The 27,004-nt window shown below is 43.6% G+C and overlaps 1 protein-coding gene across 5 annotated transcripts in view; it reads right to left on the bottom strand.

Annotated features, from left to right (window-relative positions):
* Positions 1-22,031, bottom strand: part of ryr3 (ryanodine receptor 3) — a 70,651-nt gene extending 48,620 nt beyond the window's left edge. For 2 of the 5 annotated variants that reach the window (XM_076993105.1, XM_076993104.1), the window contains exons 1-17: positions 21,838-22,030; positions 14,037-14,156; positions 11,115-11,219; positions 9,702-9,722; positions 7,412-7,426; positions 6,907-6,981; positions 6,502-6,580; positions 5,982-6,094; positions 5,358-5,457; positions 5,056-5,149; positions 4,853-4,927; positions 4,251-4,407; positions 3,629-3,793; positions 2,892-3,013; positions 2,584-2,764; positions 1,968-2,103; positions 112-207 (exon numbers count right to left, since the gene is read on the bottom strand). In XM_076993105.1, coding sequence (XP_076849220.1) covers positions 112-207; positions 1,968-2,103; positions 2,584-2,764; positions 2,892-3,013; positions 3,629-3,793; positions 4,251-4,407; positions 4,853-4,927; positions 5,056-5,149; positions 5,358-5,457; positions 5,982-6,094; positions 6,502-6,580; positions 6,907-6,981; positions 7,412-7,426; positions 9,702-9,722; positions 11,115-11,219; positions 14,037-14,156; positions 21,838-21,885 — 1,702 coding nt within the window. In that variant the 5' untranslated portion in view covers positions 21,886-22,030. Of the gene's footprint in view, positions 1-111; positions 208-1,967; positions 2,104-2,583; positions 2,765-2,891; positions 3,014-3,628; positions 3,794-4,250; positions 4,408-4,852; positions 4,928-5,055; positions 5,150-5,357; positions 5,458-5,981; positions 6,095-6,501; positions 6,581-6,906; positions 6,982-7,411; positions 7,427-9,701; positions 9,723-11,114; positions 11,220-14,036; positions 14,157-21,837 lie in introns of all 5 variants that reach the window. The other 3 variants (XM_076993108.1, XM_076993107.1, XM_076993109.1) reach the window with 3 other exon arrangements.
* Positions 22,032-27,004: the final 4,973 nt, after the last annotated feature.

The raw sequence follows: 27,004 nt of genomic DNA on the forward strand, positions 1-27,004 counted from the left end.
CAATGTGCTTGAGCCCTAACTATGTGTGCTGGTGCAGTATGGGCCATATTCCAGTGAAATCAGAACAGGAGTGTTAATACCACATCATTCAATTCAGATTGTAAGGTATACCTGAGGACGACTCCAGACGCTCCAATTTGCTGACCAACCAGTCGAGTCTGCGGGAGAACTGAGTGCAGTTGGGCCTGTTTCCACGGATCAGGGCAGCTGCAGAAAAGAAATGAGAACGAAGGCCAATAACAGTGCTGCACCCTTAATTCAAAATACACCAAGACCACCACCGGCCCCCTCAGATCCTCCGCTTGTGGACGACATTAAGGAAAACAATTTGCCACTGCACTGAGCTCAGAGCGTGAATGAAATATTAAATCGGGAATCCGTGTGCTAACCGATTCAGTCCCAAGGGAGAGAAGTCATCAAAGGCAGCACAGAGCAGAGGGCTCTGAGAGCTTGTGTGTGAGGTATGGTTGTGACTGGCGTCAGCCACACAGCAGCTCAGACACCCCGAGCAGGACAGTGACGAGAGGCAGTAAATGGACCTGTCAAAAGCACTAAAAGTGGCTCTGTGTCATCGGCCTGATGCGGCGTGCCCTCTGTACTGCCTTCCTATTGCAGGCAGTATCTGGTCTCCACTGATGCTGACCTCTACACTTCACAGACAGAGGTGAAGTCTTGTCTCGCCTCAGGAAGGGGGTCTGTCAAATGGGGGGCAGTCAAGGTGAAGGTGAGAGTCACAAGAACTACACCGAGAGTTGTTACAAAAGGCAGACTTCTTCCCACAGAGAAGGACTCAAATGCTACAACTATGCTACAAAAATGCTACTATGACTGGACAGAAAAACTAATTTTCTATTCTGTAAGCCAACATATTGTATTTGAAATATAACAACGACTAGGCGAAATGTCAATTTTGTTTCGGTTTCCCAACTTTGGTGTTTACACATACTTTGGGTCAGCCATATAAATGTTAAGCCCTTTTGTAGATAGTGTACCAACACAGTGGAACATAAGAGAATGTTTCACACTGTAGTTTCTCTACCACCTTCATTCTATCACTCATGTACAAGTATTCTCATCTTTCTCCACCTTTGGCAGAGCAAGTTACATGCTCATTAGTATGACAGGCAGTGTGCAACATGGGAATCAAACCCACGGCTTCTGTCTGGCAAGCACAATGAGCAACTTGCTGTACCAGGTGAGCTGCGGAAACATGTGTCAAGGTCCGCTGGTTATTACAGCTGGAAAGTAACGCAATTTAAGAACTGCATTAGCGATTACCCCAGTATCAGTAAAGTGTTATCTTGTCTCATTTTAATGGTGTGAATAGCTATAGAACAGACAAGATACTGTTAACTAGGCAGTAAATAAAAAGCCTGTAAAAATCAGGGACATGGTCTCATGTACAGAAGAGATGAATCAGTAATGAATCCAGGAAAAGCATGAGATAAATGAGAACAAACTGCTCATAAGCCCAGACACACAGGCCTGTCTGTGCAACAGCATAGCGTGGACCTACATGGCTTCCACTGTTGGTCAATCACCCACCAAGCATCCCAGTCAGTTCAAATGAAGACCAGCAAAATTGAAAGCAAAAACGCCCCCAAAACAAGCAAACGGCTGCAGTATAAACCTGGCAGGGGGTCCAGCCATTGCTGAAGATGTCACAGTCTTTGATTGTAACCAAGTGTTAAAAATAAGACAACTATGCTTAGTTGTTCACTGTGCTTACGGTCCCATGCCCATGATATGAGAGCACCTAGCACAAATAGGGGTCTAAGTCTTAGCTAATTAATCCAGTACAGATGGACATTAGCCTCAAATCTGAGCAAGAATTTTTTAGTCCCTTTCAGATTCAAACGTGCTATAGTGCACACCCACACCAGCGAGAACGGTGGTTCTTTAGGGACCGGGCTCCAGCTGGATTGTTCCTCTCGTCATCAGCGGCTACACGTGAAAGACGGTCTTACCCAGCAGCTCGTAGAGGAGGTTAAGAACATCCTTCCAGGCTTCTCCCGCCTCCTCGCCCGCCACCTCTTCAAACTCGGCGGCACTGTTGTACACGTTGAGCCGGTCGATGCAGATTGAGAGCAGCGTGAGCATTCCCTTAAAAATAGCCCAACCAAACAGGGAACAGGACGTCATTCTTGCCCACCGCGCGCATCTCTCCGCAGTATAAAACTTTTCCCTCGGCCCCTCGCTACACACGCGCAGGGCAAGGATACAGTTGCTGGAACAGCTAGATTTTTTTTTTCGAAGTATGACTGTGCAGTGTAAACAAAGAGCTAAATATGCACGCGTGAACTCAGACATGAGCTGTGAAGCACATCGCACGTTTTTTGTGTGTTTCTCTTTATCCTGCTCTCTCCACAGAACCACCAGTAGGCCCAGACTCTCATTCCACTTGCAAAACGATGCGGCTTTAATGCATTTTCTAAATAATTCACGGTGGTTCTGTGAAAAATTAGGATGAAAAAATTCAGTAACGAGCCTAGGGTTCAACAGGTCGGGTCAAAAGGCGGAACCTGATAGGTGGAGCCGAGGTGTTGGAGCGGAGCTGCTCCCCGAGGTGTGCTCTCAGCTCACCTCCTCTTTGAAGAGGTCCTGCCGCTTGATGAGGGAGCGGAGCTGCCTCTGCTTCTCCTCGTGCTCCAGTTCCGAGTCGGGCTGCTGGAAGTAGTTGATGAGGTCGTTGAGGTTCTGCAGAACCTCTACCACAGGCAAACTGACCTCAGCGGCCTTCTCACCCTTCAGCTCATCCAGGCCTCTGGGAGCAGCGGGTGAGAAAGTAATGATAATTTTTTAAAAACCCATTAGGACACCACGGGGTGGTGCACTCCCGGTGTTTGGACAACCGGCAGGTGCAGCAGGGGCTGATGGGAGGAGTGGCGTACCTGATGAACTGGGTGAAGAGCTGCGTGGTGTTGCGGATGATGCGGGCCGCTCTGGACTCCTCGTGCTGGCAGAGCTGCAGGATGACGCCATCATCCATGTGTCCCTCTGGATACAGGAAGGCCTGTGTGCCACACACACTCACATCAATGTCAATCTCACTCAGGCGGGACCCCTGCTCTAAAAACAGTGAGGACTTCAAAAGAAAAATATCCATGCAGTTCCCTGAAATGATTTTTAATGAATGACTATTAATAAGGTCTTCCGTAGATAGAAGGTTACAGCCTGAATCCATTCAGGTCGGTCCATTCAAAATGAAATTGTTCAGTTTTCATAGTGAATTTTAACAGTCTAATCCTGAGGAGCTGGAAAACTAAGTGGACATTCAGTTCTGCGTCTGTGTGCTGTGCGTGTGGAGATGACAGTGACACTGCTGCCGTGACAAACCCCATCATCACCTTCCTCACACGGCCTCGGGTGTCCTGCACCCCGTGAGATACCTGCACTTAATCTCGCACTCACGTCACACCTGTCCTGCTCACGGGTCATGACTCTCGCTCGGCGGGTGCATTCGAGTCAACCCCCCCGAGCGGTACGCCGCCGTTGCACGGACCACCGGCAAGTCCGCCCGAACTCTCAGACCCCCTGGGATTACATGGCTGGGTACAAGCCGCGGCTTTTCCACTGCTTCATATAAAAAACCACGAGCTGGCTTTATCTCAGTGGCACGCGAGCTCACCCGTCTCTTGAGCGGTCCCAGGCGGGAGGATTTTGCATCGGGCGCCTGGTAGGACAGCCAGAGGCCCGTGGCGACGTGCATGATGAAGCAGACCGAGTCTCCGTACTTGATCTCCGCCACCCCCATGCCCTCGATGTCCCGCTTTGGCCCAGAGTCCACTTTCTCCTGCCAGGGCACAGACAGAAGCAAATGAGCTCCGCACCCCAATTAGAGAGCTGACTGACTGGCCACACGCTCCAGCTGGCCAGTCAACAATATCTCAGGTTTGACCGAGATCAAACGGACAGCGATTTGCAACAGCGTGGAGGACATACTGTTCTAACCGAATCAATGAGAGATCGGCCAGCGCACTACTTAAGACTGCAAAGGCACACCTAATGGACTGTTATAATAATGATGAATTCAGATGCTTATGATAAATGATAGAGTGGTGACTTTTCCAATCATTAAAAACTGAAACTGTTACAGACGGCCACATCGTAAACATATCCGTGTGAGATGAGCCAGTAAATCATGTATGTCCTTCACTCTGTGAACTTTTGAGGTTTTACCATGAGGTTTGACATAGTCAAGCTTTAAAATGTACCATAAAACTTATGCAAACTATATATGGGAATCAAACCTTGCTTGGTCTGAAGCAGAAGGCGGTAGCAGAGGTGTCGGACTTCTCTCTGTCGAGCAGAACCAGGCCTCGGTCTTCCGTCTGGCCCAGATAGTGGCCCGTGGACAGGTGGCGCAGACGGAAGGGCTGACCCCAGCGCATGTGGCTTCCGCTCCAACTGGGCCACACAAGAGAGTCCCCAACCCAGTGTAAGTGGCACTGGAAAGCACAGAGCAACCTTCCTCTCGCAGGGCTATGAATGGGCTGCGATGTTTAGGCTTAACTATGGTGGGTTGATGATTTGCTTTGACGTCCTCCCTGTTTTTTTTTTTACATGAATTGATTATAATTCAGCTACGAGATAGAAAACTGCAGGAGCGTTTTAGGTGTGGAAGTTGCACCTACTTGGAGAATAAACTTTCTGAACTCTTCGGGAGTTTCGTGTGTATTTGAAGGAGACAGGCCAGAGGGAGGGAGGGATGTCTAGGTTGCATCTAAAATGTAACTATGCCAGCATCGGCACTGGCAGCTCGGTACATGTGACTGTGCATTTTTACCGTCTGTCCATCTGTGTGTGTGTGTGTGTGTGGGGGGGGGGGGGGGATTAGGGTGTTCGTATTCACCTGATGCGAAGTGGCTCCACTCTCCACAGAGACCTGGCCCTGGACCCTCCTTTCCCAGCCTCATAGTTCACTATCCTGTGGGCGCAGAGAGCACTCAGGGTTCCAGCAGCCCATAACCACAGCTACTGAGACACCATTTCAATCATTGAACCATATCCCTGGTTGCAGTGGAGCGGCCACTGCAGCAGGTCTGTGCCTCGTACCTCTGCTGCTCCACAGACTGCTCGGATCCTGGTATGGTGAGGCTCTCGTCATGCCCGTGGAACAAACGCATCACTTGTCCACCCAATAAATATCCTAAGGGGACATAAGCCAACAGTGGCTACAGAAGTCAGCCGCTCTAGCAAAGCGCAGAGAAATACTTCTGTTAAGACAATGACATGTTTTAGATGACCAAAGGTTTTCCTTTTGAATTTATAGGTAAAATAACTCATGGAGCAATGGGAAAGGCCTCAGCTGGAGGAGAAGGAGAGCTGTGGTGTCTGGGGACAGGAAGTGAACTGACCCACTGCCACATTGCTGCCAGAACAGGTTGGCTGCACGTTCCACAGCGTTTGCATGAAAGAAGCATCCACTTGTATATTTCCATTGGAGATAGACAGGTGCTGCAAAAAAAGAAAAAAATTGTTAGTTTGTGTGTGTGTGTGTGTGTGTGTGTGTGTGTGTGTGTGTGTGTGTGTGTGTGTGCGCGCGGGGCAAAGGGAGAAGCTGGAAGCTTCATTAGTTCTTTTCTGAATGTGTGCTTAATTCTCGGATGGCCTCAGCAGATTCCACAGCTCATTTTTCAAGCTGACATCTCATTTAATTCAACTCAGTGGAGTAGAAAGGTGTATTAGGTCTGTATGACAGTTGCAAATAGATTTTTTAACCACAGGTTACGATGACGTGCCAAATCAACATATGAATGTGCATTCAGTAGTATGATCCTTCTAGAGAGTCTTAGGAAAGACTAGAGAGTCTTAGGAAAGACTGAAAGCACCCTGGTATGTGGTAAATTAATTTAAAGTTAAATTATAACAGAGAGGAAGCGCTCAAAAAAATATGTAAGAAGCAGAAGTACTAGTCTTAGTCTTAGTGCTACCCAGAAAAAGGTCTCATTTGTAGTGTACATATGCAATCCAGCACTCACCAGGTACCTCTCGGAAGACACACTGACCAAGATGAGATCGTCACCAATGCGAACCTTCTCACCCTCAGACCTCTGCTTGGAGGCCGGGTGGATGGTCCACCAACACGCCTCCCCTGTGAGGAGAGACCAGCAGCAGCACGTTTCTGAACTAGAACCAGAGTAACAGCCTTTCATTCACATCCACCAACCACACGCTGCCTCCTGGGATTAAATTAAACGTTTTCTATTGGTGTAATAAAAGACATTTCCAGACACATGTCAAAATATCATATGAGGGACCCTTCCATTAGTAGCCTGGTCAGATGATCATATCTGATGTTGAGAAATGAGGGCCCACAATACATAAAAATAGTAAGGCTTCTAGGTTTCAGTGTAGACCTCAAGTGTCTGGGGACAGCCCATTAGGATGACGAATAAAACTTCTGTTTCCTGATTCAAAAGCTTCCCCAAAGCCATCTTAGCTTAGAAGCAGGCTAACAGGCATTTAGTTTTTGAACACTGCTGTTTCAGTTTTAAATACCTGTTGATTCCTCTTGTAAGCCAACATCAAATGACAGCTTGTCTGTCAGAGATCGTGACGTCTTTAAACAGGCCATGTACTGTTAGAAGAAGATCACATTTGAACATTTGCAAAGCTTCACTCACAGCATTGCTCAGACTCTAAACACAGAAGTCTAGATTGTGCCTTCAAAATATATTATCATCTAGCATTAAACAATTGTATTTAATCCAATCCATAACTGGATTTTTAAACAACAGTAAACATGTTTATTAATAGTAAGAAATAAACAATTGGTAATATCCACTGATCCAGCCATAATTTCAACAGCGCTTATTGATAATGAGTTTGATCTGTGATGGCTGTAAGTGGCAGCCTAGCTAATCCACCTCCTGCCACGCTGTAATCGGTGAGCCGAGTTCTCACCATTCCACTGAAGGAATGCCTCAGAAGGATGGCGTGACCGTACAGCAGTGTCCGATGTCCACCCCCCTGCCCTGCCTAAAGCACGAAGGGGGTAAAGGAGAGGTAAAGGGAAAGAGAAGGAGAGAAAGCAGGGGAGGGAGAAAGTTAATGAGCAGCAGTAGGAATCTTGAAAGGGGGAGAAAAGCTTTTTCACAGCAAAGGATCTTTTCAGAAAAGAAAAGATGATTCATCTTCTGTCACTCAAGACAGGGAGCTTTTCTCTCTGAAAATGGCGGCCCATGCTAGTGCCCTCGGGGGCGCGTGTTAGGGGAGGACTTCCCGTTCGCTTTATGTGAACGAGAAAAAATTTCGTTGTTGTACCGTAGATGAGGAAATGTAAACAAAAAAAAAACCATGTCCATTAAGCAACTTTACCATAATTTAGCAAAAACTAAACAATTTAACAAGAATTCTATATTATGCTCCATTGCCAAAACTGCAAAGGGAAAAATAATGACATACTTACCCTCCTTAAAAACCTCTGTAAGCATTTTGGAAACAAATAAATTTGCCTTTAAAAATGTTTACACTATTTGCAGTGCCTTGGGGAAAATAATAAAACAAAATTATAAACCAATTAACAAAAAATTATGAAAACTTATTTTATGTCACAGTTTACAAAAAAAAAATCATGTAATCATGTAACGCACCCTTGTAATCATGTAACAAGCCCTTGTATTCATGTAACAAGCCTTTACTCCTAGCTCTTTTAGTGGAGCAGGGCTTAATATTTCTGGGCTGCTGACACATCACATGCTACTCTGTGACCTTTGGCCACCTGCCAGTCTGATATGACACTACACCACACAAGTGCTTTAGGTTTATTTATTTCAAATATTACTGGAGACAACCTAAAAAATATCTTCTAGCCATCGGCTCCTTTCTGAGGGAAGTTCCAAGGAACCATTTTTTTATGAAAAGGGCTTTAATAACAACAAAATGCTATAATGCTATAATAACAACAAAACTGTCTTGGCTTTTCCAATAAAGCATTGTGAGAAATTCAGATGACAGTCCTTTGATACTTTGATACTTGTGACTTGTGACCCAGCATACCAATATAATATGAACAAACAGCAAAATAAATTAGAATAAATAAAAAAGAAATTAGTTGATCAGGCAAAATAGCCGAAAATATTTCATTTGTGTTTCGTGGCATATTTACTCTGGAATCAGCATTCCAGATCATTTCCTCTTCCTTGGTACCCCTGAAATTTGATTGTCATACTCCAACTGTGAGAAAAACATCATCTCAAACCATGTGTAAACTCAAATGTATGGGTTTAAAATGTTTAATGTGAGTATCTTACACCCTGAAAATTATTAAATGCATTCTTGAGCAACATGACAGTGAATGGGCAAGATTTCATATCTGAGAATTCAATCGCTGACCAGAAGGTTTGTTTGCTTGTTTGCTTTTTTTAAAAAGTATTAGTGGTGTGATTATCTACATGTCTTCCTGTGGTAGTAATTAATAATTAATAGCGATGTCTGATAGCAAAGAACTAAGATAAAATGGCTGAAAAAGAAACTTGACACTCTCATTTCAGTGCAGAGTACAGAAGACCCAGATCTGTTTTGATATTGGGCGTCTCCCATAAACCTAACAGGCCTGTTTCCTGGACATACATTAAGCTCAGTCTTGGACTAAATTGTAATGCCTGTGGTAATTCACCAACAGATCTTGCATTCTAAGCCTAATCTATGTTTAGGACTAATCCTGGTCTGGGAAACAAGCCCGGCATTGTGCTGAATATGCAGGAAACGGATTTCACTTTGCATCTCTCGAGGCAAATGGAAAAAGCTTACCATGTCTGTTTTGGCACATTCATTTATCACTCGTAGGGATTTCACTACAGGACAATTTGTCTCAGCCAACTGTATTTTGGCAGATACTACGAATGTCATTTCTGGAAGCCCAATTACAGTCATCAGTATCTATTTCTTCCAAACATGTTTTTTTTTTCACATGAAAAGAGAGTGTGAAGCATCGTGGGGGTTCTGGTGTGGTGAGAGCTACATAGATTAGCTGATTTTGCTTTGTTAGTTTGATTAGTCTCTAAGCAAACCTTTGGGAACCTAAAAACTAGGAGATTAAGAAGGGCAGGATACCGTGACGACGGCCGAGGGCAGCAACCACACCCATTCTCAAACCCAGGTCTCGTTCAGGCAGCAAACATGTTCTCTGACCACCAGACCAAAGAGCCAGCTCTCCGACACCGCAGCCAGAACACCCGTTTACCCTTCCTGAGTCTCCTTCACACCAGCCTGTCCTTCAGGGTGTGTCATTCTTCATCATCACGCCACCCTCTCCTTTGGGGAGCGAACCCCTGCTCTTCACACCCTCCAACTGTCTCATCCACCCTTCATCCAGGATTACACCATTCTTCTCACTCAGGGGTTCACGCTGGTCTTCAGACCATCCCCACACATCAGTGTATGGGGTGGTGTTCCTTTAACCCCCAAACACGCTTCAAATGGCCCTCACAATGCCGTCCGACTTCTGACGGCATTTGTAGTTCAGCAACCACACCCAGGTCTTTAGCAAGCAGTAAACATGTTCTCTGACCACCAGACCGAACAGCCAGCTCGCTGACGCAGCAGCCAGAGGTCACGTTTACCGTCCTGAGTCTCCATCACAAACACACTAAGGTGAGAAGGGACTAGGCCACAAGAGAGTTAGTTCTGTTTGATTGTTAATGTGCTTTATGGCACTCATGCATAGTCTCCAAGTGAGGAATGAACTGTAAACATACCCATCGTTCATGATCAGGACGCTAGCCATGTTGAATAAAAAATACAGACGTAAAGTTAACAATTAAAATTGCACTTACCGCTTTGATATGCACTGTTAAAATCTGATTTGTGATACTGCTGTGAAAACACTCCTTCGATAGGCAGGTGCATACGGTCCATTAGGCTGCCTATTGTACCAATATTAACATATGTCTTATTTTAGGTTCCAAAGGTCACTTTGTTTTCTATTAATTTCAAACATCAATATCCATCAGTAATCGCATTTGGCAATACGTTGATATTCCAGATAACCAGATAGTCATCCTTTGATGTGAGCAACTCTAAAACACATCAACAGAAACTGATTGAGAATTCTGAGCTCTGATACCCCTTCAGTATTTTCATGCATTAATATTGGTACAACCCTGTCTATAATGCACCAGATGTTGCAAAATGGTCCTTCAAATATTCAATAAAAAGACAGGAAAAGTGATTTCATGGATGTGACTGCAAAAGCATCAACAGTTAGCAAAACTGCATATCAAGCCATTCTGGTAGTTCACGAGATATGATTTTGACAGAGAACAGCTATTTGCTGAGGTACAATACTGCCATAACCTGGTGCCTGTTATTTATGACAGTATGTACCTTACTTGCATTGTTAGTGAGTTGATGTGTTGATAACCATGTAAAGATATGGTGCCAGATGAGAGATAAACAACTATATACAGCTTGTATTATGACCATACCTACAATTTATTAACCTATAAAGTATTTTTTTTCAGAATAATCTATTATGAATGTTGTTCTTCTACTCCAGAATTGCATTTAAACAACCTTCATGAAACCCTGCGAGTGGAATGTCGGCAAGAGCATTAGTAGAAATGAATAGTGTTTGTGTCGATGTACAGACAGAGCTACACAATGACTGTGTCCTGAAGAGTAAGTACTTACCCGGAGTCATAAACAACCAGTCAGGACTATAGCTGAATGGATATCTGCGATCTTTTCATTACAGCTACAGGATATAAACCAATAGGGTGCCACCAGATGAGAGCACCTAAAGCTGTTCTAATCCCCAAAATCTCCCTTACCCACCACGAATCTGCCAACAATCTGCAATGTCTTCGCAAGAGACAGATATTATCTCCATATGATTCATGTTACAGTTACAACTGCTGTTCCAGTGAACCTGAATAAATATTGTAATAGGAAAGATAATATGCCCTTATTATTCAGCACAAACAGACGTCGAATACAGACCGACTTCCAGCCACTTAAGTGATTTGGATATAAAGAAAAAATAAACAAAATTGGACCTTTAAACAGAATAACTTCTCAGTGGTATAGATATTCCTTCAGTTAGGCGTTTACTATTATATATAAGAAGTTATATATAAGACAAGTGACGGAGGTGATAAATGGTTACTTACTCCTTCACCATTCTGCCCTACAGTAGCCAACATCTCCTGCAGGGCCCGCACAGACAGGGACTGCTCCAGCACAAAGGTGCAGATGCACAAATCAGGAGGAACATACTACAGAGACACAGAGATGGCAAGAAAGAAAGATTTCGCATAAACATGTGCCCAAAGGTACAGTATTGTTAAGGGAAAAAAAACAATTGAAAATGTGTTCATTACTGACAGGCTTATATGTGTTTTGAACACATGTGTAATGAAAGCCTGTTAGTAATTAACACATTTTTTCAAGGTAGATAAATCATTTTGTTTTCTTTTCCATAATGTTAAACAGAAATCATGACATTATATAAGATACCATGAAATTAAATTGAAACATCCTTGTGGATTGCTTTAGATTAAGTGTTAATAATGCAAAAATCTCTATTTGATGTCAGCAGTTTATAGGAATATGCAAGGTGAAGATCTGACTACATCTAAAAAAATCCAAAAATGTAACAAACATTGTGTTTCTCATTCCACTCTGATCAGAAGACTGTCCTGGAAAAGTGAGGTTTAATATAAACCACCTGTCACGGTGAGGCGGCCCCCTACCGGCCGCCTCTGTCCACAGCGGCTGTTGTTGTTGTTGTCTGGTGACGTCATGTGCGTCCCTCAGGTGGGCGGAGCCCGTGATCCGTCTCACCTGAGGGTCGTTTGTTTGCCTATATATGTCTTGTCTTTGTACCAGTTGACCGCTGGTCATTATATCCTTAATTTGGAGATAGTGCACGGGTTTTAGGTTTGCACACTTTCTATTAAACCATCATTTTTCCCTGAGACTTGGCGTGATCGCTTCCTTTTCGTTGCTCACCCCCGCCCGTCACACCACCTGATAAAATGTGAGAGTATAAGTCACTTGTCCAGAGTGATGAGACACATTAAACCCCTTGACACGCATGTATTTTTAAGCAATTGAATATGCCATCTCTTTTCCTGTTGATCCAGCCCTCTCAGAGACTGCATGAGAAATCACTTACAGATATACTTAAGCCTCTACCAATCCTGATGTTTTATTCAGTTACAATGCCTCTGATTGGACGATAAGTGTCTTAGATGTGTTTTGAACGCTCTGACCTCACAATGGCTTCGTTTGGAATGTGAGTAGGAAAGGAAGTAGTAATATAACTAGATGGGATTTTGGCTTCTGTGAGTAAACTGAGAGAAACAGCAATAACAGAGAATACACCCAAGCCCAACCTCTTCTACAGCAGTAGCAGAGATATTTCTCAATTTTGACAATTCAACAGGAAAGGCTTTACGTTTCAGTGACCAGTGGTAAATAATGTCACTTCAGTAATGAAACCCTGTAGGGAAATTGTAAAGATATAATATTTTGATAGCTTACTGGATCCCTACTATACAGGGAGTGATAGTTGACAGTTTTACGATGATCGTTACTGAGAGATGTTGTAAATTTACTGTGACTTTTGGCTACGTCCATGTCACTCATGCAATAAGGGGATCGAGCCTCCCTAAAGGGATTCATTTATTGATATAAATCAAGGTAAAAACCATAGAGATGTGGGTGATGTGGTGATATACCACAGCACGGCCATCCGACAGATGCTGTGCACTCCTCTTTAAATGACGTAGACTGGCATGTACTCAACACGGTGTTTCAATTGGCCAGGTTGCTCTTCATTGTTTCTGAGCATTTCACTGCTTCATACAGTTCGTTCTGCTGTATGCATGCACACACATGTGTAACCCTGTGTTACAAAAAATGTGGTTTGTGGAAAGATGTTTTCTGAAGGATGGGGAAGGCACACTAACATAATAATACTGTATTTATAGCTATGCAAATCCTCTTATGTCCCCACTCTCAGCTCGAGATCCATGGAAAACAAAGGTCAGAGGATTCAGATCTGCTGCTGTTGCCATGGTTATTTTTTACACATGTATTTCTTATAGCAAAAGTAAAATGGCCTTTAATCATCAAAGATACGTATAAACTAATCTGGTTGTAAAACAAGTGTCTATATTTCTTTATTCCTCTATTTCACCTTTGGTACACCTGTACAGTGAAGCTCTCATCTGGTCATAGAGCATAATAGTTCAACAACCTGAGAATGATGTGGATTGTTGTTAATCAGAACTATCAACCTCACTGATGTCAATGGTATGAAAACAATAGGAAGCAAGTTTGTACTAAAACAGTAGGCGCTGTTAACATGTCAATGTCGTGTAAATGTCAACTAGACTTTGCAGACCTGGATTTTAATTAAGAGTCAGCGCCTCAGCTAGCATGAACAGCCAAGCACCTCCAACTCTGCTTTACTGAGATGTCTCTTTCCACCCTTCCTTTCATACGCTATACATTTTGAATGAGCGAAATCTTTTTGTTGCCTATTTGTGTACTGTATTGGCACTTCATGAATTACGCCACGTTTAATGAAATTTTATGTATATTAGAGAAATTCAGGTCATGACTTTTGCAAATGATGTAAATGAGGCACTAATACGCCGGTGCTTGTTTTCATACAGTTCACCAGTAGATCACTGAAATGACAACTCGCTTCAACGTTGTAGGACAGTTTCATGAATCAGACCCTGTAAGCTGTATATAATTTATATGGGCCAAATCTGTGCTCATTCATTTTCAGCCTTAATTATAAATTAAGGAACACTAAAAATTTGATTGGAATTTTTACCTTTTTACTTGTTTTCATACATGAATGTATTTTGTGATAATTTACCAGAAGGGTAATACCAGTTTGCTTGTGCAACATGATAGTGATTTATTGAACTGTTATCACCCAGTCATTAAACAGACTGCTTGTTCAGAAGTCACACCAAATGGCTATTAGGTGAGTTTTTAGAGTCCAGCTTGTCATACGAGTTGTCATTTTATTTGAACAACCTGCATCAGTGGTGGACTCCCTGCAGTCATACCTTGGCTTCTGAGGTGGGTTCCAGGTAGCACAGTCGATTTCCGAGGCCCTCTGCAGAGAGGCAGAACTTGCGATTCTCCCTCTGAATGGTGGCAACACACTGGAGCACCACCTCGTCATCCTGCAACCACACAACGCAACATTACTACAGTTCTCAGACCAGTCACAGACGCTGCTTAGCATCTACAACTGTAAAAATTGAATTTGGTTTGGGGAAGGTTTATCTGCAGTGTTTTAATTAAAGAGATACCGTTGCTTCATTGAGGAAGAGAGGAAGCAGTGACCCTGACTGCCTCTGACTGCACCAGTGGCCCCATGTCTGTAGTGGCTCCATCTCTGTACTGGCCCCATGTCTGTAGTGGCTCCATGTTTATAATGGACCCATGTCTGTAGTGGCTCCATGTTTATAATGGACCCATGTATGTAGTGGCCCCATGTTTATAATGGACCCATGTCTGTAGAGGCCCCATCTCTATAATGGACCCATGTCTGTAGTGGCTCCATCTCTATAATGGACCCATGTCTGTAGTGGCTCCATCTCTATAATGGCTCCATGTCTGTAGTGGCTCCATGTTTATAATGGCCCCATGTCTGTAGTGGCTCCATCTCTATAATGGCTCCATGTCTGTAGTGGCTCCATGTTTATAATGGCCCCATGTCTGTAGTGGCTCCATCTCTATAATGGCTCCATGTCTGTAGTGGCCCCATATTTATAATGGACCCATGTCTGTAGTGGCTCCATTTTTATAATGGACCCAATTTGTATAGGCCCCATGTTTATAATGGCCCCGTGTCTGTTGTGGCCCCATCTCTGAACTGGCCCCATATTTATAATGGGCCCATGTCTGTAGAGGCCCCCATCTCTCCACAGCTATTTATCGATATATCCCATCTCTGAACTGGCCCCATATTTATAATGGCCCCATGTCTGTAGAGGCCCCCATCTCTCCACAGCTATTTATCGATATGCGTTTCATTTGTTTTTCCCAACTGCACGCGCTCCCCACCAGCTAGTGGACCACATTAATCTGAGCCCATGGCTGCCATGGCTCGGTTCTGCTCCGTCAGAGCAACAGCTATTCATTAAACTCAGACAGGACATGGAAGTTCATCATTCAGTTCTCTTCTCCCCCAAAATGACATTCATCTAACACCACAATATGCTGCAAGAAAAAAGTTTCAGAACGCAGCAGGGAAATTTAAAGCTGCAGGCTCTGTATTCGATGTAAAATGCATGAGATGATGAGGCTGAAGTGTGCAGACCTTTTCTTCTGCTGATCGGCCACGCTCTGCACAACTGGCCTGGGTAGTACTAGCTGTCTGATTAGACTGACTGTTCCTTTTACTAAAGCCAGGTACTGCTGCATTTTTAGTATTCTGGGTTGTCATTTTCTATATATATTATACAACATATTACATTGCTTTTTGTCGAGAGGTCAATGAGTTTTTTGTTGCGTTCAGTGATGAAATGTCATAACAACATGGCAATACTGTAATCAAATCCAGCAGGGGAAAAGTTACCGGATGAAAAATGTCAAACTTTGTTTTTAATCAAGTTGCTTAATTCCCTTCACGGAGGATTACAAAACTCCACATCACCTTTGTTAATGCAACCGTGTCATTGCCAGACCACTTATTTGTTCTAAATGCTTCTTGTTCATAGTTTGGCATTTCATAAACTTAAGTGTAGGCTAAACTTGTTAGTGTAAGGATCTTGTCACCTCTTTAAAACTGAGGCATGAGGTGATATAAACTATCAAAACACCATTACAGCGGCCGCAGGAATTAGTAGTTTATACCTTGCGGCTCTATGACTTATGTACAATCAAAACAAACCAAAAACCTATTTGTGGAATTAAAGGCATATTATACGCGTGTTGACACAATGTATAGCAGCTACTACTCCAGAGTAAGATTTTTGTTCTAAAACTGTTGCTACAGTGTTCTACATTTTAAAGGGGAGGTGTGGCCCTGTTCTCTTTACTTAATGTGGCCCGTGCCAAGGAATCCTGTGAATCTGTGGTGCCCTGATCCACGCTGCAGCAGTAGAGCCATCTGTTAGACAGCTAAGGGGCAGCATCAGAGTCTATCTATAGGGCGGAGGAGTAGCGTGTGCGTAGGTGGCGGGGGAAGATGCAACCTGACCCCAGCCTTCAGTCGTACGTCGCCCTTATTTCACATCGGGCGGCCAATGAGACTCCGTAGGACTCTGGGCTCTGGGCGCGCTGGCTGCCAGGGCCCAAGTCCTGCCACATGCCCGCCGCCGCGCCTGTGGGTTTAAAAGCAGGTGCTACTGCCTCCTCTGCCCCCCCCCACCCCCACCCCCCCCACCACCACTTCCTTGCTCCCATCTCAGCGTCTGCCTTTAAGGACGTGAACAGGTGCGCGCCGCGCGGCCCGTTGCCTCCGGGAGACCGTAACCCGAGAGGTCTCCATGAGCAGCAGGACCAAATAAATGCGCACGGCTCCCTCGGCCACCGACGTGAACTTGAGAAAAGGTGAATATGCAAAATCCCCCACAACGTGGCTATTTTCACATGCATGCTCTGCACATGCTCAGAAGGGTAGTGGCGCAAAAAGAAATAGCAAACCGGTCAAATATCTGTACATGTCTTACCGTACAAGATAAGTTGTTGTACGTTTGAGAACAGCATCGTTTGTAAATGGCAAACAAGGTGATAAGTGGCGCTGGCAGACTCTCACATTAGAGGGTTTTAGCTTGTTTTGTCGCACCCCAGTGTGATGTGGATCAACCATTTTGTAAAACTGTTTACTTTAAACAGGTTTATTTGCTTAGAGCTAAGGAAGTGTACAACAAGGGTGTTCAACGCTACCTCTGAACCCCTACCCTCTGAACATGAACCTCTAAACATGAACCCCTGAGCATCTACAACATCTCCCCTGAGAGAGAAACTATCCTGAGTTTTGTGTCAACCTTAATACAGCACACTTGGCCTTGGTATTTATATGCTTCTGAAGATCCTGTTGAACTGGATCAGGTGTGGAAAGTTAGGACTGAAAATAAACTATTATTTAGGGGGCATCACAAACACAGGGTATTAGACTAATGCTCAATAGTTATGCCACTGTTCTCAAAATAACTCAGGTTTGCCCCCCCCCCCCCCCCCCAAAACATCTCTAGACAGGTTACTCCCACTCTTAAGCCTGACAGATTAATAAGATAGCTGTCGCCACACAGTTCCCATCCAGAATATAGCAGGGGTTCTACCGCTGTAATTGATATCGGGCTGCTTGCTTGACTGCTAATAAAGTGGGAAATCCATATGTTCACATATTACACAGACATTAATAAGACGTGATGCAAAGAAAAGAAAATATGTAAAGCAAAATCCCATTTTTTAATCTGAGCTGTCAGTCATGCCGATAGTGAGATTTTAGTCTCTGCTGTCAGGATGACACTTGCGGGAGCAACGTTATGAAGAGAGACCGCACTGTCCTGAACCCACACTGTCCTGAAACACTGCGGGAATAGGAGGCAAAGCCAGACAGCCGAGGTGCAGGAGTAAAGGCACTTTACGAGTTGCTCTCAACTACACTGCACATTTAAATTTCCCCGTTCCTGTCTGTCCGTGCATGCTGTTTAAAAGCGGAGACACGCAGTGTAAGAAAGGGGCGTGCGAGTACGGCCGAGCGACCCTCGTGAACGCTGACAAATGAAATGCGGCCAGCGTTGGACAGGACAGTGGGTTTGAAATAGAGAAGCAGCAGTCCTGCTGGGTGTAGGATCAGGACGCTGGGCCTTGTGTGCATAGTACTGTGTTTATTACAGGGATTATTCGGGTGCTTCTGTCTAGAGGCATCAGGCTAATAGGGTCATGACCTCGTAAGGTATGCGATACATACACGCCCAGTTGATTTGTAATCTGGCAACAAATGCTGAGGACCAACTTCCCACAGTGTCTGATAATTGGCTTCCTAAGTATGTAAACATAGATGCTTTACCAGCACTTTTCAGTTAAAAAAGAAAGAAAAAATAAATAAATAAATAAATTATTTTAAATAAAAATAATGGTATTTGATTTTTGTGTAATGTTGCCCACAACATTTCAGAATTATGGTAAACTGCTGAATGTGGCCCGTGTCCTGCTCGCAATTGATAAGGTAATCCTACATCTCCTCAAAAAAGGAGTGTGGCCTTTCTCGTGTCAAGTCAATTATAAACGTGATTCCACAGTGGAGAAAGTGATGGATGTGGGAAGACATCGTGTCCTTCAGCACAGATGGCTCTCGGCCCTTTTGGGACCAAACCCGTGCCAGAGAGCACACCAAGGCAGTGACATCAGAGTCCGTTTAATAAAACTCAACGGGAGCTGGCGAAGCACACTGGGGCACATGAAGCTCGGCGAGGGCGGCCCCGGGGGACCTTGTGCCAGGTGACCCAAGGGCCACGCATACTGGAAGGCCCCAGCACGGAGATCTGAGGCTGGACACCCGAGTCACCTCATCAGTCTCCACTCACCACCCTGCCCAACACTAAAGCTCTTCAATGAATCCATTATTTTGTCTGCGTCTGCAGCAGTTGCTGAGCACAGAAACACAATGGCAAGAGTCCCCAAAACATGCTAATGCAACAAAGCAAGGTGAAAGTTCCAGTATAATATACTTAGTATAAAACTTAGTATAAAGCATTTAGATTTAGTATAGTCCCTCCTTGAAAATGGAAAATGTATATGATTCCCTCCGGCTACCATAAAACTGGAATTAGATCAAAACAGAGTGGCTGGATTATCATTTACATCTATTCAAGTACAGCTGGAAAGGGGAAAAAAAGGCCCTCATGAAACGAAGGTCATGAATCCATGACCTAATCTGATAGTACAGAGTCGGCTGAAAAAAATGCTCTCCTATAAAGAGAAGCAGAAGCAATTTTTAAGGGCAATATAGAACTACTTTTTTACAAAACCACATCAACCAAATGAGACGGCAATCTACTACACGTGTACTATAAATAATAAAGCATTTGTTCCATTTACATAAGTAGGAAACTCACCATTGTACCCAGAAAGAAATGCCCTGCATGGTTCATCAATGCTTGTCCTAAATGGCTCTAATCGAAAGCAGCATTCAGTCAATGTTAGTCAGGTCAGCCTTTAATGAGGTCAGCTTATAGGTCAATTTATAGATTATGCAGAATTAAAAAGTACTTTGTGTTATGGGTTTGTCATTTGGTAATGACAGGGTTGAATTACTTTAGACAGATTCTGAAATATGCAAATTTTATATTTTTAATTATTATCTTGGCTGCCGATGCAACTAAATTCATTTTTTAATAAAGCAACAAAAAGGGAATAAGGCATTCTTAAATCTTTCTACAAAGGTGTTACAGACACACTTCCCTATCAACTACCTGAAGTATGTAACAGTTATACAATTACGTATTACTGAATGATTAAGTAAACCATCCACTATACAGAGTAATAACTGATAAGTAAACAGGCAATTGTAAACACTAATAGTGAATGGAAATAAGTAACACTGATCTGAGGAAACAACGTGATTATGTTGTACTTCTCAAGTGTGACAGTCGCAAGCTGCACAGTTTTAATGCACATATAACCCCAATAATAAAAAATAAAATAAGAGTGGCTAGCTAGGTTAGCCGAGTGAGCTGATGCAATGGCCAAGGCAGAGGCTGGTGCCAGGGAACTGTGTGTGTATGTGCAGTGGAAGCATCAGCTTTTAGGTGGCTAAATTTAAACCCTGAAGTCTTGTCTTGGAATGTAGAGGGCTCCCAGAACAACATAAACTCCAAATAAGCCCACTGCTACTGTACTGGAGCTGCTAGCAGCACCTGGGCTAAAGGTACCCGGCCAGGTGAGGACTGAGCAGAGGACAGTTAAGTTCAGGGGGGGGGGGGGGAGCAATGTGCAAACAGACAAACAGATGCTTAAACAATAAAGTAAACAAACAAGGCTTATAAGAGTATTTACATATTACACATTAACAGGATCTCAGATCAACTAAATGCAAAGGACGCTAAATTCTGCTGAACCTGACCTATCCTCGAAATGTTGTATGGCCTACAAAGATGCACAATGGCACTATAGTTTTAGTTTTGATAGTAGCCTCCCAAATTCAAAGCCAGAAATGGGTCATAAAAGATTACTGGAAAAACAGACTCTAGTCTCATTCTTGGAGCACTTCCAAGCAGTGACCGGAAGGGCTTCACTTGTAGCAGTACCATGTTAACACTGTGACAGCAAGGTGGGACCACACGCACCTGCTTCAAGAAAGACCTTCTGGCAAATTGTTTACATTTTTACATGAACATAGTAGTCAAATGAGTGTGCTGTTCACACCCACACTACTGCCTAGATAACTGTAAGGCCTTACCAAAAAAAATGAATGAAAGGTAAATATAAAAATCTAATAAAACAGCAATTAACAGCTTTTAAAGGATTTAATGTGCATTTTTGTTAAACGCAACACCTGATGGTGCACAATAACTGATCTAGCACAATGGCACATGATATAAAATATCCGTATAACATTTTAGAAATAAATAATCTTCCAAAGATTTATGTCTATATTTACTTACATTTCCACTGAATTACCATTAGCTACACCGTCTACGTGAAGTCACGCACGCGCACACAAACACAAAGTGTTTCGACTATAATCTTGCTGACCTTTAGGTGTTTTATGAACGAAACAACCATAATTCACTTTCAATTCCCTCTCAATTTTAAATGTCATCAGATTGTTACAGCATAGCCCTGGGACAGATCCTGAACTCTGAGCAAAACATCCCAAACACGACCTGACAATTATGAATCCTGAGGGAAACGCCGCGGTAAAGAAGCACCTTAGAGGGGGGGTGGGGCGGGGAACAACACACCTATGGGTTTATTTATTTTCTCTACAGTCTAATACATCTTCCATTACACGAAAAGTCAAGCAGGGTGTCAAACAAAAATATAACTGACACATACAAGAGATGTCTTTTAATAACTTCACTGCCATATACAGGTGACCACTATCAGCCACTGGATTATGTCCTATCCCTTCAAAGACAACCATTCCGTGTATAAAACTCGGTTTTTCATGACTAACGAAGGCTAACGGGCAGTTATATCTTACCACAAGAGCCCCCAGCCCATCGTATCGATTACAAAGATAACTGCGATGGGTGGTCGTATGCAGCCGATGTAATTAATCTGCGTCCTGCTACAGAAATAGAAAAGGCCGAATATGAACTAGAAGAGCATACTAAACACATGGGCATATAGGAAAAAACCGGAGTCCAGAACGTATTTATCGTGTGTGAGATTAATAAATATTGTTACCCATTTAGCGTTTAATTGACGTGAACTGTCATTGAGTTTTGGATCTTTTCTCGTGCTCCACAATGTCACGGTAAACAGACCTAACCGTGGAGCAGAACTGTGAAATTATCGGCACAAAAAAACAATACGGCTGAAGAAACTTTTTAGCGAACCTTCACACGTTTAAGTCCGTTTAAGTTGCCCCTGCACCTTCAGTTTGGTGGGCTCGTCGAGATTCCCATCCAGGTGCGTTACGAGCGCAATAAACTCTACAACTGCATCAAGTTCCAAACGAAGGTAAATCAGGGATTATATACGACATGGCAGATCACACATGAAGGCAGAATACAAGCACGGACATTTAACAGCACTGATCGCCCTCGTCCTCCCAGATCTGATGTCTCAGCACTGAATGTATTTTTTTACGACCCCCATGCGCAGTCGCATTAAAATACGCCGTAGCCCAAAACTGCAGCTGGACTTCGTTGAATCAGTAGCGATCCTTGCTGTACTTACAGTTCGTAAGAACTGGATCTCATCTTCTCCTTCTCCGCCTTCAGCCATGGCTGTAGAAGAGTCTGCCCAGACCGGCAGCACGCAACGACGCGGTGCTTCTGCGCCTCTCCTCTCCTGCCGATATTAGCGTGGAGCTCATCCACAGCCTTATAGGGGAGCCCGGGCAAACCCACCAGCGTTACAGCGCGTTACACCGCGTTACACTGTCACTCACGCTCACCTCCGTTACAGATGCGTCCTGCTTCACATCGCTCCCTCCTTACGAAACCAAGAAACCAGAACCATGCTCGTCATCTTTTAATTAACTTCACCGGTATGACGAAGTCATTAGCTAACAGGTTGGAGTCAGCAATTGTCATTTGAGGGAGCAAGTGGTGAGAAACACAGTGAAGAGCGTGTTCAGTATAGTAGATAACATCGCCTACCCGGCTTATAGACATACAGCAGTATGATGTGCGCAACTGTAAATAGTCTGTATTTAAGAATCGTCAGCTCAGTGACTACCAGCGCAGTTAAAACACGATATTAATCTGTATTTTTAAAAAGCGTACACTAACACGTCTGTAAGCTTATGCGGGTAGACACATGGAAGCTATTTTATAGACTTGTGACCCTAAACGCTTCCCAAATGCGGACTTACCCAGAAACGCCACACTTGCCACCATTCAAAATGCAATAAGGCCATCTGGCGGGAATTTTGAGACATTGTCTTTTAGATATTAATGTATATTTTTAAAAACAGTGCATTTACTGATTTAATAATTTAATTTATTGTGAACATATGCAGATTTCAATTGAAATAGTCCTAGGTTTAGAATACGTAAATAAATATTTTTTTGTTTGTTTGCTTGCTTGCTTGCTTGTTTGTTTATTAGGTACACCTGTCCAACTTCTCAACGCAAGTTAACGCAAAAAGTTCTTAACGCAAATGTTGAATCAGCCAGTCACGTGGCATGTAGACATGGCCAAATCAGCCAGTCACGTGGCATGTAGACATTGCCAAGACAATCTGCTGCAGCATCAGAATTGGATTCACGTTACAGCTTAAACTTTTTTATCTTTTTATCGATAAATGTACACTTCTTGCAGTTTAGGGTTAGTGCAACTATAGGAACTAAACGTAACTATTTACATACAGACCTTTATTAGAAGTGTCAGTGTGTTGATTATACTTTAGTGTATAATTCCGTTCGTTGTACATTTGAATGCACCTTTATTGATGAATAAAACATGGGCAAATGGACATATATTAAGGCCAATTCTCTTGAACCTCCTTCACTTAATGTGCCCATAGTATAACTCAGATGTATAAACAAAATACAAAGAAGAGCAGGTTTAAGTATTTTTCTCTACCTGCAACTTCCAAGATCTTCTCTACCTGAGGGTGATGTGAATACTTGTAAAAAAGTGATTGGTTGCAGTAACAACAAATTAGGAGGAGCTTCAAAGGCAAAAGCATTAGTGTTTTCTGAGACAGACAAGGTCAAAAATAACTTACATTAACACATTTGCTGGTGGACCCATTTGCTATGTGTGCAGATTACAAAGCCAGTGTTGCCATGGGGAATCATCAGGGCAAGAAGAATTCCAGTCCCCATAACTGGGAATTTGAGAGTGTCTGATGAAATGGAAAGAGGATGTGTTATTATTCCTGCACAAGGCAACACGGTGGCTTGGTGGTTAGCATGTTTGCCTCTCAGCACTGGGGTCTTGGGTTCAACTCTCTATCTGAGTGGAGTTTCCATGTTCTCCCTGTGTCTGTGTGGGTTTCCTCCCACAGTCCAAAAACATGGAGGTTAGGTAAATTGGCATTCCCTGATTCCCTGACAAATTCTCCCTGAGTGTGTGTCTGTGTCTCTCTGTTCAATAAAAAGTAGTGTCTGAGTGTATGTGTATGTGTGTGCTTGTATGCCCAGTGGTGGATGGTGCTCTGCCACTAGGGTCTGTCCTCTCTCCCCTTCCTGCACCCCATTCAGTCCCCCAGGGGGCTGTGGCTTCCGGTAGAGAGTACGCTGTGCGCAATTGGCTGCCGCTTCTCACTGGTGTGTGATTGGTTGTCTGTGACTTGTACCTGTGTTAAATTGTAAAGCGCCTTGGGTATTCTGAAAGGCGCTATATAAATCGAATATTCATTCATTCATTCACAAGCTCTATATTCCTGCACAGGCCTGAAGAGCACCCACCACCGATTCATGGTTGAAGAGCACTGTGAATGTTGAGATGAGTTTGCAGAGAAACAGGTTATCTAAGGTTGGACACAACCATCTGAGAACACCAAGGAAGCGATGGAGTATTATGTCAAATTCTGGATTTTAAGATACTGTGATCCAGTGGTACTTTCCAGCCTTTTGCTTTTATCAGTGTCACACATTTAAATGGCAATACTATTGCATTGCAAGGTGTCAGAATATGTCAATCACTTACACACTTGTGACTGTTTTACAGGATGCTGTTTGGTAAACCCTTTGGTTAAATATGGGTTTAACAAGTGTAGTCAGCAGCTTGCTGCATCAAAAGTCAGAACAATGGTGGGAGATTTGGAGCACATTATTCAGTTGGACAGCCTCATCAGTTCAAACCAGCTACCCAGACTACCCTGCTTCCTCACAGGACTCCTCATCCACAGCTGGACTGGAAACAACAAATTACTCATGTTGCAGACTCAGGGCAGGAAGCTCACTGAGATTGAGCTTTGCCCCATGGAGTTGCCCCAACTTGTGGGAGAACAAATGAACCAAAGCTCCCAGAGCCCTCTTGATGTGGGCAGTTGCCTTGCGAATTACAGTGGAGACTGGGAGTATATCGTAGAGCCTGAACTGGAGGAGATCTTTATACATGCAGCCAGGATGCAAGGTCCAGAGCTAATCAAGCAAGGGCCAACAAATATTATCGCCAAATATTAACGGCCCATTCACACACACAAAAAAAAAACAGATAACATCAGCCCAGCTAGGAAGAACATCTCCTTCTCTGCATCCTCATCCTCATGGTGGCAGGAGACTCGGTAGCGTGGTGCCACTCGCACGCCACTCGCACGCCACTCGCACGACTCCACTGGTCTTTCCGTCCCCTTGTCTGAGCAATATGTCATGGCCCTGCTCAGCTCAGAGGAGATGCTTGAGGACTATAGGACACATCATAGACAGGGACAGAGGCCAGTGGTGGGGACCAGAGGCTTCATAGTGTTTGCATCTTCTCTGAATATAAGCATAACTGGACAGAATACCAGCTGGCCTGCACCCTCTACACCACCCATGGCCATCTCACCTGGAGAAGGTGAGCCTCCCCACTACATAGTTATTATGCACTTTGCATATGCATATCTTGGGTGGGTTTGGTATTTGCTTGATTCACTCAATATCTGTTGCAGTTTCATACCATTTAAAGTATAATATACCTTTAAAATATACCCATTGTTTAGACTATAAAGGTGCAGTTTAAGCCCCTTTACAATCCCCACGCTCACTGAGGTGTACAACAATCCTGCACTGAAACCTTGTAATAGCTGTTAGGTCAAACATTAGCACTCAGGGAAATCTAATACACTGATTCATACTTTCACATTGAGGGACCTGGTGCTGGACAAGCAATTGAACGCCTGTAAAACCGCTTTTATTTACCCATTTATTATTAGTGTTTGTCACTACCACTTATTCTTGTCAGGGCTCCCGGAGCATATATGTGAAACTGCACTGAAACTTAAATGCTTCTAAACAACATACATAGCTTCAGAATGTTTGGGTTCATACACCCTCCAGTAGGTGTGTGTGGGTTTTTGTTGTTGTGAGGCCCTTGACTTTTGTCAGTCTGTTATAAGGCAAAGTCTGTATTTATTAGTAAGCAGCTTATTTTTAGGTTCACACAGCCACACAGTCTATAACAGCTTAAGGCAGTATGAGCATCTTGTTTCAGCTTGCTGTCCTGAAGCAGGAGGAATGTGCAGTCTCCTTTGTGGCTGAGTCCAGTTGATGTTTTGTGGTCATAACCAGAGGGAGCACAGATTTGTACCACCTGAATGTGTAGAACCCCTGAACCATTGAAGCTGGCCCCTCTGTTCTGAGCTGGACCTTCCCAGACTATTGCAGCATGCTTGATCTAACCCCACAGGATCAAGCCAGCTGATCTAACCCCACAGGATCAAGCCAGCTGATCTAACCCCACAGGATCAAGCCAGCTGATCCCAGTGCTCCTGAATCTTCAGCCTTTCAGAAAATGAAGCTCCTCTGGCTAGTCTTCTAATGCGATTAGCACCGTGCAGAAAGATTAGATTCTGGACAGAGACATAACATGTACACTTTGAATTGTGTGTGTGTGTGTGTGTGTGTGTGTGTGTTTGTGTGTGTGTGTGTGTGTGTGTGTGTGTGTGTGTGTGTGTGTGTTTGGCACTAGGGCATTGCCATCTGACTGAAGTCTTTGAATTCTATGAAATTAAGCCAATGTTCACTTTATAACATAAATCATATAAAACAGCAATTTTTTAATGAGCAATGAGGCACTTAGCACATATCTCACTATTTCAGTATCTGCTTTTACCATATGGTCCAATGTATTTGCATTTCCAGTAATAGGGTCAATGCATATATCAGTGCCATGAGCAAGCGTAGCAGCTTAAAGCACTAAAGCAAAGATCTTCCACTAAACACTGATGGAATTACCACCTTTTTCCCATCAGTCAGCAGTTAGGATGAGGAAGCTCATATATAAGCACAAAGAGGCCAGGGACATCCATAAGTACACAGAATGTACAACCACATCTGGCATTACACAGTGAAAAAAGAACTGTGCTTCATGAAATGAGTTCCATGGCTAAGTAGCCTCATACCACCCATGTGGAAATGTAAAGCATACTACTGCTAGGCTCTGGAGTAGTGGACACTTGTTCTTAGGGGTGATGAAGGAGTTTGGTGGAGGAAGGATAATTGTCTAGATCTTGTTCCATCACGACTCCACCTGTGCACAGAATAGGCTCCGTGAAGGCATGCTTTGGCAAGCCTGGTGCGGAGGAACTCCAGTGGACTCCACTCAATTTAACATCTTTGTGATGAACTAGAACATTAGTACCAATTCACCAGGCCTTCTCAATCAACACTATAACATACGTTATGTGAAAAAGTAAAAAGAATGACTGGGACTCAATTTCAAGCAATCCAGAAAAATGCAAGCAATT

The sequence above is a fragment of the Brachyhypopomus gauderio genome, unplaced genomic scaffold, assembly GCF_052324685.1.
Source record: "Brachyhypopomus gauderio isolate BG-103 unplaced genomic scaffold, BGAUD_0.2 sc104, whole genome shotgun sequence".
In the NCBI taxonomy this organism is placed as follows: Eukaryota; Metazoa; Chordata; class Actinopteri; order Gymnotiformes; family Hypopomidae; genus Brachyhypopomus; species Brachyhypopomus gauderio.